The sequence below is a fragment of the Adiantum capillus-veneris genome, chromosome 13 (assembly GCF_014529385.1).
Source record: "Adiantum capillus-veneris isolate H3 chromosome 13, ASM1452938v2, whole genome shotgun sequence".
NCBI classification, from domain to species: domain Eukaryota; kingdom Viridiplantae; phylum Streptophyta; class Polypodiopsida; order Polypodiales; family Pteridaceae; genus Adiantum; species Adiantum capillus-veneris.
The window spans coordinates 10,533,472-10,553,718 of NC_140943.1; the positions used below are offsets into that span (position 1 = coordinate 10,533,472).

Here is a 20,247-nt window from a genome sequence, read left to right on the forward strand (position 1 = left end):
CCACTGCGGTCAATCTTGTTTCACCCCAATAGAAGAGTGAACCAAATCAAAAATCCCCTTTGGAGTGCGTACATGCCCCACTAGTGACCTATATAGAGCCATTATCCCCCAAATCAACTCTGTGTGGGTACCCCCATCTATTGCAGTCTGCGCATCAATCTAGCTTTGGGCACTGTATCAAAGGCTTTGCGGAAATCCACAAAGCAACAATAGAGCCGTTTCCCATGTGATCTCCCCTTCTCAATAATGGCTTTGAGTGTCAGAATATGATCAAGAGTAGAAAAACCTCTCATGAAACCCGCTTGTCCTGGTTCCCATGCACCCTCTCTCTCTGCCCATCTACTAAGTGCTACTCAAGAATAGATGCGTACAACCGTGCCACCAATCATGATAGTGCCATAGTTCCAAGGCTCCATAGGGTCCCTTGACTTGAAGATAGGTACGATAGTAGAAAAACTCCAAGGATCAGGTAGGCCCTCGCACATGGCACGGTTAAACATCACTCCTAGAAGCTCTGCAAGCAGATCTCTGGCATGTATAAAATGTTGTGCTACTAGGCCATCATGATCATATGCTCTCCTCATCCACATCCTGTCAATGGCCTTTTTTACCATCTCGGTTGTAAAGAAAGCACATGTGTGTGGGCATGGTTGTGGGGGATCGAGAAGAGGTGGCTGCTTCGAGACTGTGTAGAGAGATGATGCATACTGTAGCATGGATAACGTGTCGTGCTCTCTACAGTGGGTGGTCCTCAGTGCAATGTGCGTGACAATCTCACTCAAACAGACTGAATCTCCCACAAACAGATGAACAGAAAGGAAACAATAGACGTCAACAGAGCTCTCAAAGACACAACAGCAGACCAGAACATATGACTCGACTATCTCAAAGACTGATATAGACCCTGGCTTGGCAGCACACTCAGCTCTAGCCCAGGACTCTCAGGTACAATGGGGTGTCGAGGCTCAGATGTGCCGGGATGGTGCAGACGTGCTCTGTGTAAGACCCACTCTAGACGACTACTATGTACAAAGATAATGCCACTGGCCCAGAACGACTACTCATATGTACCACCATAAAGGGCCACCAACGGCTCATAAATGTCAGCCATGTGGTGACCTGGCCACGATGTCCACTAGACCACCGTCGGTACCCTACCATTGCCACGTGTCACTCCTAGCCCAGAGGGTCCGTCCAGTGTGAAACAGCCTAGACCAACTGTACTAACTGTGTCCTGTGAAAGTGACACTGTAGCCTGCTACAGGTTGCCCACCACAAGACTGCTCACCGTCTCGGTGAGAGGAAATACTGAAAAAACTGTGAAAGAAAACCATTAGGTACTGCATCTGTACATCTTTCTTGAAGCAGGTTCTAGGCCCAAAAGTGGAGTTTAGACACACTGCACAACGTTTTAAGCCTTTGGATAGGCGGGACTCAGTATGATTGCATAATCCAAGAATCCCAATTGGCTAAACAAAATAAAGCTCCCCAGCAAAGAGATAAGCTCAGTTTGGATCCAGCACATCGGTAGGTAGGTGGGAGGGGGAGGGCGAGGGCGAGGGCGAGGGCGAGGGGGTAGGTAGGTGGGAGGGGGAGGGCTAGGGCGAGGGGTAGGTAGGTGGGAGGGGAGGGCTAGGGCAAGGGGTAGGTAGGTGGGAGGGGGAGGGCGAGGGAGTAGGTAGATAGGTGGGAGGGCGAGGGCGTAGTTAGGTGGGAGGGGGAGGGCGAGGGAGTAGGTAGGTGGGTGGGAGGGCGAGGGCGAGGAAGGTAGGGAGAGGGCTAGGGGTAGGTGAGGGCAAGGGGAGGGCGAGGGGAGGGGGAGGGATTAGCTCGAGGGTGAGGGGGAGATGGGAAGGGTAGGGTGCAAATAAAGAGCACGCAGCTATCATGAGCAAGAGAGATATCATGATCTTGGAATTCATCTTGCAGGACGGGTTCGGTGAAGGGAGTTTGCTAGACACAGAGGAGAGCTTTGTTCTGGTTTGAGAAGCAGACACCAAAGGGGTTGATGTTTGAAGGGGAGTGAACTCCTGTAGAAGAGATTTCTTACTGCTTTTATGCTTCTTCATAGGCTCAGGTGGCACATTAGATTGAGTTGTTATGGAATCATTTGAAGAGGGTGTTCCTTCAGGCAAAGAGTGAATAGAGACTCCATAACAAGGCATAGATTTGGTAGCCTCCAACCACTCCAGCAGGTCTTCATCTGACCCATCCGGCGGAGTAGGTTGTTCCAGTTCAGGATTGGACTCCATGTACAGGGTACTATGATGCACCACCGGATCCATTCCGCCTTCAAGGCGAATCGGTTGCATTGGGGAGCCAGGGGTCCGTATCCACATTGCATCGTTTCCCCAATCATGTAGTGCTTTCGTGTGTCGTAGCCATGGTCTGCCAATGAGCAATGGGAAGCCGCCTTCTACCTGGGGAAGGCGAACCACCACAAAATCCAAGCTGAATGTGAAATCTTGAACGTGCAGAGGCACCTTTTCTACAATGCCCAAGGGGTAGATAGTCCTTTGGTCAGCCAAAGTCACTGTGAATGGGGCAGGCCTAGTGGGCTCGAGACCCAATGCCAGCATAGTGAATTCAGGCATCAGGTTGATACCCGACCCACCATCTACTATGACCCCTGAGAATTCACGGCTCATAATAGAAACGGTTAGATGCGGACTCCTGTAATCAGTAAGTGAAGCTTTGGGATAGGATATCATGTAGGATTCGGAGGGCTGCACTGGGAGGTGCCCGCCACTAGACCCTGCACCAGGGTACAGAGATTGAATGATGGCAAGGGTGTCACTTCGAAAATTTGCATCAAGTGGAAGCATGTCATACAATGACACTTGCTGAAAGGTATTCTTCAATATAGTCTCTGCTGTAGGTTTTTCTCTTGGGATCAGTGTCTTCTCAGTTTCCTTGATCTTTTGTAAGTCAGCAACTACTTCTAAGAAAGCCCCATCAATATCGGAGAGCATAGTAAAAGATCCTTTCTTAGCACTAGGGGATGGCATGTCAGCTGCTGGAGGAGGTGTAGGCATTGGGGAGGAAAGGGCCGTACCTGCTGGAAGATTGAGGCCGAGGGCTGCCCTCTGAGCTCGTGTGAGGACACTAGCTGGCTCCTCTACCAGCTGCAACTTCTCTTGAGAGGCAATCATATGGGCAGAAAGTGGTGGCATGGGGTTGGTACTAACTGCTATCAAATTGATCTTGGGAAAGGTGAATTCAGGTTGGCTCTGACTTGGGCTCGCAGAGGTAGAGGCGCGTTGTTTTGGACAATCCTTAATGTAGTGATCCTGAGCCTCAGGGCAAAGTTGGCACGGAGGAGAGCCTTCTGGAAGAGGACATTTGCTCTGATAATGCCCATACTCTCCACATCTGTAGCATAAAATGGGCCGATTGGAGGGACGGAACGGCGGACGAGGTGGTTGTTGCATGGAGTTTGAGGGTGACGTGTAGAAGCTATGAGGGGTTGAGGGAGCATTAGCATGATAAAAATTGGGAGATGCGAAGTTGTTGTGCATACCTTTCATAGGAGGTGTTGTCAGCAGAGGTGGCATAGGGTGTTGATGACCATAGGGTGAAACCATGTTGGATGTAGGTGTCAACCCTTGTTGAAGGTTGGGGGCGAGGCTCTGTTGTAGTTGCCGCATTCCCTTCAGATAATAGCACTCTTTGTCATCATGGCCAGGCTTCTCGCAGAAATGGCAGTAAGCTCGAAGTGGGCAGTCCTAAGAAGGATGCCCTGGAGATCGACATGAGCTACACCATACCATAGCCTTAGTCTCCTGCTGAGACCTGAGCTCTTCTAGCTCTCTTTTAAGTTGATCATAAGCCTCTTGATGTGGGGGCTTCTCTTGTCTAAGAGAGAAGGATCTCTCTTCCTGAAGGGCGCGCTGTAACTCTAGGGCTTCCAGTTCCCTGCGTAAAGAAGTGAAGGGGTCTGATGGACTGTCCACGAGTATAGAGGCAGTCTCTACCTGAGGAGAGTCAGTGAATAGCTTCCTAGCTCCCTCTATTCTAGTAGCAGCAACAACAAAGTCCTCCAGACTGGCTTCAGGATGGAGACTTTCTCTGAGCTTTTGTTGAGAAGTCGTAGGCAGAGCCTTCTCTACCCACTTCTTCACCATAAATTCTCCTGGTTGCTGAGGCAGCTTGGCGACCAGGGACTTTGTTCTGGTCATGAGCTCGGCAAATGTCTCCTTGGGCTGGAGCAACAGGTTGGCCAACTCATCTAGAATCTTTTCTTGATAATCCCCTGGTCGGAAAGCTTCATAGAACTGCTGTCTTAACATAGTCCAAGTAGCAAAGTGGTTTTCAACAAACTGACTGTACCATTTATCTGCAAGACCATCCAAGGTGGACAGAAAGAGCACAAGGTAGGCGTCTTCTCTATTGAGGCCACGACCTCTGCAAAGAGAAACAAACCTCCGAGCATGGTCATCAGCATCCTCTGTGGAGAGACCCTTGAAGGTTGGGAACTTGATGTTCACCTTGGCCAGAACACTAGTGAGCTCCTCCATGGCCTCTTGCTCCTGAGCCTGTTGCTCACTAGCTTGCTGTAACAAAATGGGGGAGAGCCTTACCGGAGAAGGTGACCTGGAGGAGGATGTAGAACCGGTTGAAGGAATGGAGGGAGCTGTATGTGTAGGTATGGGTGATGGTGTTAATATACTTCTACTGGGTACCAAAGGTTGGCGTCGTCTGTGGTAGTACTTCTGGGGGCTCAGTAGTGCGCTTTGACGCTCTAATGATCGCCTTGTATGTGTCATGCAGTAACCACCACCCCAACCAAGCTTTGGGCAAGAAGAACTTCACCTGGTTGAACAGTGGACTAGACTCTACTAGACCAGGCGAGTGACTAGACCAACTGGCCAGGACCAGGACGAGAAGGACTAGACCAAGGACGAGGACTAGACTAGGGACGAGGAGGACTACACCAGGACGAGGACTGGGTGGACCAGGGCGAGAGAGGACTGGACCAGCAAGGTGAGAGACTAGACCAGCTAGATTAAGCTGTCTAGGGTGAAACTAGACCAGACCAGCACAGGCGAGACGAAGAAAAACCAGCTAGCTGCTTTACTTGTACTCAACAGAGAGTGAGACTTCAATTGAGATCCCATCGTGGTCGCCAAAATGAGAGCACCTGTAGCGTGGATAACGTGTCGTGCTCTCTACAGTGGGTGGTCCTCAGTGCAATGTGCGTGACAATCTCACTCAAACAGACTGAATCTCCCTCAAACAGATGAGTAGAAAGGAAACAATAGACGTCAACAGAGCTCTCAAAGACACAACAGCAGACCAGAACATATGACTCGACTATCTGAAAGACTGATACAGACTCTGGCTTTGCAGCACACTCAGCTCCAGCCCAGGACTCTCAGGTACAATGGGGTGTCGAGGCTCAGATGTGCCGGGATGGTGCATACGTGCTCTGTGTAAGACCCACTCTAGATGACTACTACGTACAAAGATAATGCCACTGGCCAGAACGACTACTCATATGTACCACCATAAAGGGCCACCAACGGCTCATAAATGTCAGCCATGTGGTGACCTGGCCACGATGTACTAGACCACCATCGGTACCCTGCCACTGCCACGTGTCACTCCTAGCCTAGAGGGTCCGTCCAGTGTGAAACAGCCTAGACCAACTGTACTAACTGTGTCCTGTGAAAGTGACACTATAGCCTGCTACACATACTGACCCCATACCTCCCTAGAAGTGATGACTAGTGGGGAAGAATGCCCATGGAAGAGTTGCCATGCCTCGCCGCAGTCTTGGCTGAAAACCAATTGGTATAAATCCTGCTCTAATTGAGGTAGAAACGCCCTCTTCTTCTGTCGTACAAAGCGTTGAGAAGCAATCCGTGACTGCCCGTGAGTGATGATTCCTAGAAGTACCTTTCTATAAAGTCGAGCTCTCGTCTCTCTACACTCCTCATTATATCAGCTATTCTAAGGTATGCTCTGAGATCGTCGTTGCTGCCCAAGCTTAGTGTGGGTATGCCTTTGCTGCTGCACACACACACTTTTTTTTTTGTTATGCCAGATTGAATTACAAATGGGAAACCTCAAAGCGAGTAAAACCCATAGAAAGTATTACAAGTTGTAAGTTAGAAACAGTCAAAGTAGAGCTGGTAACGGCTAATAGGGAGCTCATCCAAGTCATAGGCAACTTGACGAGACTGTCTAAGAGATATCTTGAAGAAAGAAACATATTCCACTTGAATCTGTTGAAACGTGAGGGATTTTTGTGCTTTCCACACTGTCCATAGTACCCAGTATCTAACCCAACCGAAAAAGTATGCATACGGCCGAAGCACAGGTGGAAGCACTCCAAACATCCAAAAAAACTTACCAAATTGTGATTCAAGGAAACGCGAGCGAAGAGTTGAAGAGATGCTATCCACAAACTGTCGAATACGAGAATAGTTCCACAGAAGATGTGATATATTCTCAATGCCTGCACCACAGCGAACGCATCCCGAAGAGGCCAATCTCCTAGAGCGTAGTAATTTGTCAGTGGGGAGAACCCCAACAATACATCTCCACATAAACAATCGCTCCTTGAGAGGTAGCTAAGCATGCCACACTTTCATAACTTTACTCCGCCACCAAGTAACACTCTTATTCAAGGAAACGCGAGCGAAGAGTTGAAGAGATGCTATCCACAAACTGTCGAATACGAGAATAGTTCCACAGAAGATGTGATATATTCTCAATGCCTGCACCACAGCGAACGCATCGCGAAGAGGCCAATCTCCTAGAGCGTAGTAATTTGCCAGTGGGGAGAACCCCAACAATACATCTCCACATAAACAATCGCTCCTTGAGAGGTAGCTAAGCATGCCACACTTTCATAACTTTACTCCGCCACCAAGTAACACTCTTATTCATATTCCATACCTTGTTACAGTGTTCTTGGACCCAAGAGGACGACTGCAAATGATAGTACACTTTCTTTGCCGATATCGAACCAAGCAAAGAACCATCATAGAGCCAATCACAAATTCGATTGTCTTCAACTAGCGGCGGGCTGGAACCCCATGGTTAGCACTCAGAGAGGCCACTTGGTTGGGAGTAGGCCTCATGTTTCTTGGGGTCCCATGGCAGCAGGTCCAGCGCGCTCTCTAGGTGGCTGGCTAAAGTTCACAGGTTTGTCAGAGGAGGTGCAGGTTGTCCAGCTACAGGGCATGAGAGGGGTTCAGAGCATGTGTCAGGACATCTCAGAGTCAGTTCCAGCTGATTGGCTCACGCCTCTCGAGCAAGTAGCACCCCGGTGGATGGGAGCCTTCACACGACTGGAGGTTCTCATTTCAGTCAGGGCTTGCTCAGAGACTGTCCCAGCCCTGTTCTTCGAGCCTCAGGGTGGGGGACGATTACAGAGAGTTGCAGTAGAGGCCCCGCAGGTAGCAGAGTGTTGTTTCCAGAGGATCCGAGTTGTGGGCATCTGTGGGAGGACTTGCGTCATAGACCCTGACCCAGCAGCTCTTGAGACAGGACACTGGAGGCTATGGGCTTGGGAGTGCTGTCCACTGGCACGAGTACAGTGGGATCCCGATGAGTGGCTATGGAGGGACCCATTCTCTTCTGCAGACCGCCCAGGAGTCCCTTTCTTTCAGTACACTGTTCGGCTTGGACGTCATATACTTGCAGCACAGAGAGAGGCCCGCCCCGCTGCAGCACGTCATTGGCAGGAGGAGGGTCTCACAGTTGAGTTCTTGGCAGCTTTTTGGCAGAGGCTGTGGGACTCCAGACAGCCGAGGCGCGTCACCTTGTTCCAGTGGTTGGTTGCACACAGAGCCACAGCAGTAGGGAGCTGGCTTGTACATAGTGGTCCCTCGGCCGCATGTACAGCCTGTGACCAGTTGGTGGAGAGTCAGCGACACTGTCTTTGGGACTGTCCCTCGGCCCAGCAGGTGTGGCTACGAGTTCTTCGGCTGATGCCTGCCCTCTCCACGGCTCGACAGTACACTTGGGGGGCGGCGGCTTGGTCCACCCTTACGGGCCCGGCACTTCAGTTTGAGCTATCTTCCACCAGCATGATGATAGTGATACAGGGGGGTCGACCTACACTCCAGCCTGCTACAGACCTTACTCCACAGGAGTGGAGCAGTGAGAGAGCGGAGTGTTGGGAGCTCATCAGCGGCCTAGCTCTCTGGTTCATCTGGCGGGCCCGTTGTTTCCGCATCTTTGAGGCTCGCCTTGTACCACCAGCAGAGACTGTTCGTGACTTTTGGCTAGAGCTGATCCATACTCTCAGAGGACAGCTTGAGGGACTACAGGGCAGCTCCGACCGCATGCGGGAGCGCCGCGAGGCTTTCCTTCGTCTCTGGCGCCCTGGGCCGTTTTACTCCATGGTCCAGGGGGTGCTCAGATGGCACTACTGTCCACCTGTGTGGCTTTTCCCTCCTCCCATCTCTTGATTTAGCCCCATTGTATATATGCTGTTTTTTCATTGGGAGAGTCTCCCCATCATGTTTGTTGTAGCCCTCTCTTGCAGAGGTGGATGTAGCCCTATGGGCAGCTTTCATTAACTAATAGAAGGATCTTTTTCTCGGAAAGAAAAAAACTAGCGGCGGGATGGGAGATAGAGAATCGACCAACTCCTTAATGATGTCCCACGTGCGTTTGTAGTGTAACCCAAGTCCAAAGGTAAGAGTAGCCTCTCTAAACGAGAGCACCCGTCTTTCAGCATCTATGACGTCTGCTATCCTGTCAATACCTTTGTGGGAAAGAAAGTAGTCCTGTCTAGGAGAGCGTTGAACAAGAGTCTGAGCAAAAACTCTACTCCAGTGCAAACTCTCGCGTCGAAGTGAATTTCCACAGACCTCAGCTCTACCATTCCACAACAATTCTGTCGTGACCACCTTCCAATCCGCCACTAGACTGGAAGCAACGGGACATCCTAGAATTGTAGCTTCAACTTTACCAAAAACCACATCCCAATACGACGACTGCCAATGGCCGAAGACTGGTGTAGAAACCGCATGAGAGCACAAAAACGCAAGGATCTGCGTCCAAGGCTGTTTTTGCTCAACCAACACCAGCAAGAAAGTAGCCTTCCTTGCTGTGACATGAGAACACAAATGAAGGATATTCAGACCACCACAACGTTTTGGAGTACAGAGTTTATCCATCGCAAGCAATCGCAAGCCTTTTTTGTGAGAGGAAGTGGACCAAAAGTGCTCCAGAATCCGAGACATGAAATCCCAAAGACGACGAGGTGGCCAATGCAACAGTGGTAGGAAAAATTGTATGTATGCCACCAAAATAGATTGCACTATTTTGAGTCTTACATGGAGCGGCCAGGTAGACAATTTCCATTACTACAATTTAGACCTCAGTTTATTCTCAACCCATTGCAACAAGTTCGCATTGTTAACCGAGACACACACACACACACACACACACACACATTTTTTTCTTTGCAAATCAATTTGATTTATCTATCTGTGGGAAACCTCAAAGAGAGGAAAACCCACCAAATAGATGAAGTACAACACACACACACACACACACACACAAAGAAATGAAAATGTAATATTAACGTCTTCAAAAGGCCAAAATGACCTACGAGACCAAAAGGTTACATGTGGTGAATTTAATACCAGGTCTGGGTACAAAAAGTACAAAGAAATGAAAAGAAAATAGTGGATAGGGGTGGGGTGAAAGCTAATACAAAGGGAATACAAAGGGTGAGCTGATACAATGGAGAGAGAGACACAGCGGCGAGGACCACTTGCCAACAGAAAAGAACATATTGAACAACTTTAAGCACTTAAAATAACAACTGAATTGAAAGAGATAGAGAGTGCACGACACACGAGACGGGGAGTGGCGTAGTTTCTCCCCGAGAGAGCACTTGCCCCAAACCTTGGCACCCCTTTCGGTATTTCTTTGCATTGCTTGAACTTAGAACGCCAGTACTCCATCCTCTGCACCTTCACATTGAAGCGTGCTAGAGTCTGAGCCCTCTGTACATATCTAAAGGCCTTTGGCCTATGAAAAGCAGTTTACATGAAAATCTTTAAACTCAAAAGCATCTAGTCCCAAAAGCAACCTAGCGTAATCTATGGAATTCCGTACAAGTCTGCCACATCAGCACCTGCCAGCGCACTTCGGCGGAAGTCCGTACAACCTGCCACGTCATCATTGTAAAATGTAACTGTCCGTACAGCTACACATCATCAATAATTTTGCCTTTATTTTATGCTTTATGCTCCCTGGCCCCAAAAATAGGCCACTCATCAAGACTTTGCAAGTCAGTAAGACTTCTTTTGCTTCTTCTTCTTCTTTGTCTATTGCTTCTAGGGTTTAGGCTCTTGGACTGGGATCTGCAAGTTGGCTCCATTCTTCAGTGGTTTGACACGTCAGTAGTTTGAGAGAGAGAGAGAGAGAGAGAGAGAGAGAGAGAGAGAGAGAGAGAGAGAGAGAGAGAGAGAGAGAGAGAGAGAATGAAATGTTATATTAAACATCGTCAAAAGGCCAAAATGACCTATGAGACCAAACTGATACAATCTTGGTGGATCTAATCCAATGTTTGGGTATAACAATAAAAATGAAGTGAAGTAAAGTGAAAGACTAAAATTGTCATCATCAGTGCCCGAGGATGCCCGACATCAGGCGTTGTCCGAGAAAGTAGTGCATCGGTCGTTGAAGAGCTTCGTCAATGTCCGCCTCTGTAAATAGTTGTACTAGGCGTCTCCTATATCCTGCTAGAATAGTCTCGATCCTCTGATGGAGCCTCTGTGGATGTCGTGGTCGCACTCGTAGATGTGATCGTCTAGCTCTTTCGAGGTCAATGGCTTTGTCAACTAATCTACCTCTAGTATAAGTGGGGTTTGAAGTCTGCTTTGAAGCATGCTAGTCTGGTTGCTAAGTCCTTGCTCTAAAGAAGTCAGTAAACTCTGTGAATGTCTCCCATTGCCAGATCTCCTCAAGTGACTCTCCCTATGTATGCGCAGCTCTAGCAAAAACAACCCGAGGCATCTATGATCCTGATGTCTCATGACTCTAGCCAATGGTCCAAACCATGACACAACTGGCATATCCTAACCTCTGCTGGTATTCTCCTAAATCTGCGAGTCTCAATCTCTAGCTGATGTGATGATGTGCGCATCTGACCAATAGCACATCGTATCCCATAGGATAAATGAGTGTCCATATAGGCCGATTTGATCACATATTCGTCTTGTGCTAGTTGGAGAAGATGCTCTCTATAGAAAGCCATCGTTATGCCCAACTCTTTTGTCGGCTATAGCCATGTGCTCTGGTATCTAGCTGAATCAAATCCCAATGTATGAGTCTAGTGATCTATGTCCATGTGAGAAATAGGGAGGGTGCATCGAAGGAGTATTGGACCGGAGGCAGTCTATCCATGCTGAAGTAATGTGATTGAAACCATGATGTGATGTGCCCATACCAACATGCTGTGTCCCGCTGTAGCGCTAGCTATCGAGATGCTAGCCGAACATATCTGTCTCTGGGAAGGTCCCATAAATTATGCATGAAGGATACCGATCTAGTAAGGGTCTCTTTCATGAGAGGGGGGGCAGCTAAGACGGCTCGAATAATCTTAGGTGGAAGTGAGGCCTTAGCCCGAATCATCTGAGAGATCATAGAGACTAGAGGCCTCTCCATCCATCTCCATTCATCAGTGCTACGAGATCTCCCATGGTGGTCCAACGAGGGTTTCCAAATTTGAACCCCATAAAGCATAGCTGAAGCCACTTGTAACAAACTTGGACACCCCAAGTGAAGATTCTACTGCGACAGTATAAATTCACGTAAAAATACTTCACAGATCAAAAGAGAGTCGACACGGCCCGGCGTAGTTCCGTGCCAAGAGATATTGGCCCCAAAGAATCGTGTCCCTTTTGGTATTTATTTTTATATTAATCTTGGAGCAAAGTACAACCGACCCGCGGGTGCTCACTCTCAGACTCTGCGTCTAGATGCTTTGCAGAGTGAGCCCCTAGGGTCACTTATAAAGAGTTACAAGGGATGCTAAAAGCAGAGCCCCAAAAGCTCTCAAAATCAAAAGCAACTTGTCCTAAAAGCTGCCAGCGCTAAAAGCAAAATTTCGTACACTGCTGTCAGCGCAAAAGCAAGAAATCCGTCCGCACTGCCACATCAGCATTGTCAGTGCGTATCGCGGAAATCCGTAGCCACGACAGCAGTCAGCGTGTATCGCGAGATTTCCGTACAGTCAGCCAGTCAACGTGAATTACGGTGGTCCATATGTCAGCCAATCAGCCACGTCATTAGTTGGGTGTGTGTTTGTCCGGGTGGCTTTGTCACGTCACCAGTTGGTGACATACCCCCTTCTTGAAAGAATTGTAATCGCCCTCGATTACGCCTGCAAAACAGACAGAGGCCATAAACTGTCTTAATAGGCACTGACTATTAGTACCGACGCACTAGACACGACACATTTAGCACTTATACAAAACGACAGGACATCACAGGACATCACATGACAAATCACAGAAAAAATTCATTTCAAATCTCAGACCATGACCATCGGCAACGTATTTAATAATCGCATTTTGGCTGGGTCCATCTACTCCTGCCGTTGAGACGATGTGTCCCTGAAAGTGTATCTCGGCAAGAAAAATTCACTCTTTTTGGCATCGATAACTAATTCGTGATCACGCAATGCCTGGAAGACCTGTAGCAGATGGTGTCTATGTTCTATGTCATCCTTGGAGAAGACTATAATGTCATCACAGAAAGTGCCGACAAAAGAGCTATGCCGAACTGGAATGAGACTATAAACGTGAGGAGAGCATGATCTACTGCTACCCCAATAGGCTTGGGCGCGTTTGTAAAGTCCTGTTCGAGGGTATGAAACTGGGTTGAGCCAAAACATAATCAACTAAAATAAGTGAACCCACTCGACGCTGGAAATCTCTGGAGACCATTTAAGATGGTCAGTCCATGTGAACCCACTCGACGTTGAAATTCTCTCGAGACCATTCAGGATGGCGATGCATAATGAGATGTGATGGGGAAAAAATAGCATATTGCAATGTAGAGTGGCCTCCCTCTTCGCTTTCACTCTGACCCACATATATCTTGCCTGCTCATCTCTCCGAACAATACGAATGAGGCCTTCAATGATGTGTACATCTCGTCACGCTTACTAAGCATCTCTTTGTCCAACTCTTTCTTCATATCTGTATACATCGCTTCTTTGTAAGTCTTTGCATTTAAATACATCGTACCTACCGATTCAAGTTTGATTTCAAATGATTCAGTAGGTGTGATTCTTGTTTTAATTTTTTTGAACTCTTCAAGAAGCCTTAAGGAGAAATCTTCTCCTTTATGTCTCCAAACTTTTGACTTTACAACGCTATACACGAAGCTAAATTTGGAGGACCTTAAATTTAGAGTCAAGTCTCTTATTTCAAAAGTTTTTGCGTACAAGCTTGAGAAGGATAGGTACAAGGCATTGCTAGTAGAAAAGTAAGCCTTGAACTTTGACTTCTTATGGCTGAAAAGTAAGAATGTAGATGTAGACCAAGGAAGAAAGAGATTCACCAGGATTGTAGATGACATTGACATCATATCTTGGTTAGGTTTTCTCTTGGGCAATTTATATATAACCATTGGCGACTCTCTTTTCAAGCAAACAATTGGTATCCCTATGGGCACCAATTGTGCTCTTTTTCTTGCTAATTTCTATCTTTTTACTTATATGAGTTTGATTTTATGGAGCGTCTTGTCCTTGCTAACACTTGCCCAATATTTTTGCACAAGTTATGCAATGTAAGACGCTTTGTAGATGATCTTTTTGTCCTTGACATTCCTTCTTTTCAAGATTTTATGTACTTGAATTCAGGTTCTGTAGGCGGAGGAATTTATCCCAAGGAGTTTTGTGAACTTGACTGTACCACAAATAGTGATTGTTGTGCCTTTTTAGACCTTAAGATTTTTCAGACACCCTTGGGATTAGAAGTAGATATCTATGATGAGCGCCTTGAACCAGAATATGCCAATCTAAATATCATCCGTATGCCTCACATTTCTTCGAACTTTTCTCTTTTAGCTAAGTACGGTGTCATTTGCTCTCAACTATTTAGATTTTCTCGTCTTTGTTCTAGTAAATCTGCTTTTGTTGTTCAATCTTGCCATCTTATTTCTTTACTAGTTGAAAAAGGATACTCATTCAAAAGAATTATGAAAAACGTTCGTTCATTTTTGTAGTAAGCTTATTTTTAATGTTTCTTTCTTTGGAATGTTGAAGATAATCAGTAGTAAATTCAATAGAAGTGGGGAGCTAAAAAGCCGACTTATTGTTTGACTTAATAACACCTTATGTTGTTGTTTTGATCTTTGGCGCTTCTAGTATTTTTACGATAGCTTGACAAATGCTAGGCTTTATCATGGCTGAGTATGCCCATCACCTCCAGAGGGTGATAGAAACTCAGCTCGTTGGTTTTGAAGAGTACGTTCAAAGTATGAATGACCTCTATATAAACCTGCACCTACTCTTGGACATTGATGACGTGAGTAGGGATGTCATAGCTGTTGTCCAAGCTATGCATGATAAAGGTGATAGTCTTATTCTTCCTGTTTGGACAAGCAGCGAAGTTGAGATCACATATTGTCAAGTCTGGTTCTTTGCTCTTCGTAGGTTTGTAGTAGTATTCATTTTTCGATTTCGTATTTAGCTTATCTGAGGACTTAAGAATGTGTTCCATTAGAAGTTGTTGTGTGAAGTTTGATTTCTAGGATTAAGTTTTTAAGATGTCTTATCCTTTTTTTCTTAAAGTTGAGTACTTGTTTTATCCCAAGTAAGTTGCCTCAACTTATTTTACACATGCCTTTTTTTAAAACATTTTTAAGTTAATATTGTTTTGTTTTATCTAGTTTTGTTTCGTAGCAAACAAAGTGATTTAGTTTGTTTGTTTGTTTGTTTTTGTTTTTCTTTTCTTTTCTTTTCTTGTGTCCCTTGCTTTTATAGTTTTATGAGTGCTTTATTCCCTCTTATAATTCGTGAGTTCAGACTATTCTGAACTTATGAAGGTATATCTTTTTCAATGTCACCCCTCAAAAGGCTCAGCTCCTGTAACAAAATGCTGACGTGTCAAAGCCTAAAGAATGGAGCCAACTTACAGATGCCGGCTGAGGGGCCTAAACCCTAAGAACAAGTCGCAGAAGAAGAAGAAGTCCTACCAACTGATGGGGGCCCCGTTCGATGGGGCCCCAAGTGACAAAGGATTAAAATAAAGCAGGACCCACACACATACACTGAAGAAATTACGTAGCTGTTGATGACGTGGCAGATTTCCGAAAATTACGTTGGTTGATGATGTGGTAGCTTGTACGGTTTTCCGTGTTTTGTGTTGGCTGATGACGTGGCAGGTTGTACGGATTTCTCTAAATTACGCTGGCAGCTTTTTGGCATTGCTTTTTGAGCTAGAAGATTTTGAGTTTTGAAGACTTTTCACTATAATTGCTTTTTAGGCCAAGGGCCTTTAAATATGAGGCTAGGGCTCATTCTCTGGCATGCTTCCTGGAGAAGGTGCAGAGTTTGGAGTACTAGCTTGTACTGTGTTGATGCAATATAAAGAAATACCGAAAGGGGTACCAAGGTTTGGGGCCAATACTCTCTGGGGTGGAATTCCGCCACTCCGTGTCGCATGTCGTCTCTCTCTCTCTCTCTCTCTCTCTCTCTCTCTCTCTCAGTTCCGTCGTTATTGAAGTGCTAAAAGTCTGTTCAGTCTGTTTTTTTCTATTGGCACATGGTGCCCATCTTGTGACAGCTCCACCTTGATCATCACTTGAACCTTCTCATGCATTAAGTCATCTTTGACTCTAGCCAGCTTCTCTCCTTTCATCGAACCTTGCGATAGTGTGCTCTCTCGAAACCTCCGCTTAAATGTCGCTTTCAATTTAGGCGGGGTTTCATAAATATCATCGTCCTTGAGGTCAGTTGATTGTCCATTCTCAAAACCAGCTCGTGCTCAGATGCTGCTCAATGCTGCAGCACCTTCACGCGCTTTGGAAGAACCCACCTGCATGCAAAACCCTATATCTCCAATCCTCTTATGGTGTGTCTTGCTGCCCTTGTGTAGGTTCACCTTTGAACACTTCTTCTCTTACCTTGATGAATTCCGAAGGGTTAGTTTCCATCACGTGCCCACCTATTATCATCTCATCCAAAATGGTATGCACCTGTAGCAACGTGCAAGTCTTGCAAGACAGAAACACACGAGCAAAGGACTGTTGTAAAGCTGCCGGGTTATGCTGGATAGGCGCAGTCCTAGCACAGAAATGAAATGAAATGAAATGTTATATTAATGTCTTCAAAAGGCCAAAATGACCTATGAGACCAATCTGTTACAAACTAGTGAATTTGATACCATGTCTAGGTACAAAAAGAACTAGAACAAAGATACTACTACTAGAATCCATCCTCATCTGCACTCTAGATGTCGAGAGAGTATGGCTCAAATCCTTTGTTGTAGTCTCCGTCAATGTTGTGTAGCCCCTCTCCTCAATCGTGGCCGTCTGGATCTCCGTAGCTCCAGTGCTCGGTCGATGAGAGTGCCGGTAGTGGTCGAATGAGTGTGGGCCTAGCTCTGCAGTGATGGCTGCTCCTCTGGCTGTCCCATATCTAGTGAAAAAAAATCTTTAATCTGTCTTTGGGACTGTCTCTGTCTATCCCTCCCCAGTAAAGTGTCTCTATATCTGTGTAACTCATGTAGATATAGTCCAAGCCATCTCTGAGCCTCATAACTCATGACCCTAGAGAAAGGACCGAAACCCTCTCTGAATAAGCAGTGGAAACGGCCCCGTATCTCCCAATTCGTCCCTCCCCTTCCCAATTCGTCCCCCTCCCCAACTCGCCCCTCCCCCTTCCCAGTTTCGTCCCCTATCCCAATTCGTCCCACCCCTTTCCCCCCCTCGCCCCTATCTACCCTCACTCACCCCTACCCCCTTTCCACTCGCCCCTACCCACCCCTTTTTCCCCCTCGCCCCTATCTAATGCCCCTCGCACCTACCCACCCCTTTCCCCCCCCCTAGTCCTCTCTACCCACCTCTAGCCCCTCACCAACCCATCTCCTCTCCCCTCGCATTTACCCACCCCCTCCCTCTTCCCTTGTCCTATTCCCCTCCCAATCTAATACCCACCTCCCAAACCCTCCCCTACAACCTCTCCAATGTTCTCCTGGGGGATCCTCGGTTACTTTTTAACTGCTTAGAATCAGCGAATCTTCACACATTTTTGTTTACCATCACTCTGCGACTTTTCCGGGGCTTTTGTTCATGATGGGACAGTTTTCAATTTCTGGTTCTTTGTGGTTCTGGATAAATTATATCTCGTAGCGTAGCGAGGTATATGTACTTCTTCATCAGCAACATACATATCTTAGGAGTATACCTCTCGATCAGAATCTTCTCTACACACAATTTCTTCAGTATGGTTGGTCAGTATCCTCTCTAGTTTCTGTATTCTCTGCGAGTTTTTCAGTGTTCTCTCTCACCAGGACGGTGAGTGATCTTGTGGCGGGCAACCTGTAGCAGGGCTACAATGTCACTGGCATGGGACAAGCAGTTGGGCTTGAGTTTACACTGGGCGGACTCTCGTCTGGGCTGTGACACGTGGCAAGTGTTACGGATGGTGGTGCAGTGGACACCGTGGCTAGATCATCACCACCTTAGTTAGGAGATAGGCTTAGCTGGATTGGGATATCTGCGAGCTGTTGGTGGCTTTTAGGAGATACATCAAGTTCTACTCTGGCCCTTTGTGCGAGCCACCATATCTTGGTTGCACAAGATAACTCAGCCAAGTTAAGTTGCTTGTACACTGCTGTGCACTACTAGTTACTGCACACCTCCCACATGCCCATGATGCTCTCGAACATGATCTTGCCAACCAGCACCCCACTGGCCCAGGTCCTTAGACTTCATCCCATAGATGTTCTTCCTTCATCATCTTGATGGAGATGGTGAGCTCGTTGTAGCTTCAGCTGCAGTTGACATTCACAAAGCAAAGCTTCTGCAGCTCCTTGGTCACCAGCCACCCAAAGACACTCTCTTCCAGCAGGCCGTTGGGCAGGTCTTAGCCCGCAACTGGCTCTGTGCACATGGCACCTGCCTTCTTGCCCTTGAAGATGAAGGCTTTGTCTCACAGATTGGGGAGAAAGACAGGCTTTTAGGCACCTTCCACAAAAAGGCAGCCATGGAAACTCGGAGAGGACTGCTCACCCAGAGCAGTCGGTGGTGCTGGTATTGCTGTACAATTTATGAACCCCCACCATGGGGAAGTAGCCAGCCTATGTGGGGAAAACCATAGGAGAGCATAGACACACAGAGTAGATAACAAACAGGGAACTAAGGATAGCGAGAACGAGAGAGGGCAGGAGAAGATGGGACTCGGGAGAGTTGGGGGAGAGGGAGCGATGGAAGCAAGATCGCCAATTGGTAGTGAGAGACTACGGTAGAGAGTGTATAGAGCAAAAGAGGTGGAAAGGTCCCCTTCTATGCATATAAGGGTTCCCCCTTATACAAGAGTCACAGATTGTTATGTTATCCATAGCCACAATTTGATTGGTTGGATGCGTTAACAAGATAGAATTCATTCTATAGATTGATATTTACTCACACTTGCCAGTCCACATTTGAGTTACGTACCGCCTACAGATTTATGGTTATTCTTTATGATCATGAACTCTGATCCTTAGATGCTCTAAGCCAATGTTTTACAAGAATGGGAAAAAAAATTGAAGCTTTGCTCAGAAGAATGGTTGGAGAAATTGTTAAGGCAGACCTTACTCTTCGTGGTTTCCGCCATGGTCATAGTGAAGGTAACAAAGTAGGAATATGTCGCCATAACAGTGACACTGCAGATGTTCATGTATTGTGTACGCTGAAGAGATGCCTGATGGGCATGTAATTTAGTTTCTGGCATATTGAAAGCATGCATGTCATGTGTAAGTCAACAAAGATCCCTGATAGCCATCAGAACTTTAATGAAATCATGCAGGATATTTGTAAGCTGTCTTATTCTATGCAATTTATTGCTGACGACCGAAATCTCTACTTACTACCTTACATGACATGTGAGGACATTTCTATTTCTTACCATGGGCTCTTTTGCAGGGAATGCTTTCCACAGAGAAAGGGTCTAGGGTACTGAAGAATATGCAGCCAAAAGATTCAAAATACCTTAGTGTAAGCTCTTTTTTAGCTCAATGTATTTGCAAAGTAAAAGCCTTTGCTATTGGTTTTCTTCAATGATAATAAATATGGATTATTTGCATGACAGACTAGAACATTGCGAAGCTCTCTTTTCCTCTCTATTGTTCTTCTCTCACAAAAGACCAAAGTAATCTCAGTAAAAGCAGGAATATAGTAGTATGTGTATGCAATAATCAGGCATATTCCGATTCTCAGTTAAGCGCTCGCTGCTAAGCAGCCTCCCAATATTTTACCATCTCCCCGTGTCCCTGTCTCCCCTGTTCTGCACTGCTGCACCCCACAAGAGAGAAGAAATAAAGAAAAAAATTATTAACATCTTTGAAAGGCTGGACTTGGTCTATTAGAAGAATCAATGTACAAGTGTGGTATATCCTCTCTTATTCCAAAAAAGGAAATGCTAAACCAAAAATAAAGACCGTAGCGAACTGATACGCGGATGCAAGGGTTCAATCTGGAGCCACATATTCCTTCTCTCTGTTGGGGGGAGTTTGTTATAGGACAAGGCTAGTCTAGCATTGGCATGGAGTTCCCTTAGCTTCAGCAGAGCTTATTGTTATTTATGTAGATGGAGGCAGAGGATGATCTAACTAGCCTCAGCAAGGGTATCGCAGCCACAGTGAGATTTCCAGGTCTGTTGACAGAATTTTGTCCGCATATTGATGTGATTGGCAGTAGCCTCGGTGTTGTCTTTGGTGAGGGTGGTGCACCGTACGATGGTGTATACACTCGTGCTCTCACATTAATTGCTCACCCCTCTTTTGTGAAAGATCCTCTTTGATTAACATTTCACCCTTCTATCCATGGAGGTGACATACACCAAAGAGCATTTTTCATCGGTTTATCAGGACACCTTTTTTTATGTGGTGAAGCAAGTCATATGGCAGCAAGATGCACTAGGAGGATAAAAAACAGTGTTTAGAAGAGACAAGAGGGATCGTCAAGACGCACGAGAAAAGAGGCTGAGAGAGCATGAGGAGTAGAAGTGGTAGCTGTAGACAGAGGTGCCTCTATTAAGACAACTATGCAGACGCAGGG

General features: G+C 46.6%; 1 protein-coding gene across 10 annotated transcripts in view; it reads left to right on the forward strand.

Annotated features, from left to right (window-relative positions):
• The window catches only part of ATM (Serine/Threonine-kinase ATM-like protein), a 289,283-nt gene that overhangs the window by 180,356 nt on the left and 88,680 nt on the right, over positions 1–20,247 (forward strand). For all 10 annotated transcript variants that reach the window (XM_086526409.1, XM_086526408.1, XM_086526410.1 and 7 more), the window contains exon 41: positions 19,114–19,185. In XM_086526409.1, the coding sequence (XP_086382535.1) occupies positions 19,114–19,185 (72 nt within the window). The remainder of the gene's footprint in view (positions 1–19,113; positions 19,186–20,247) is intronic.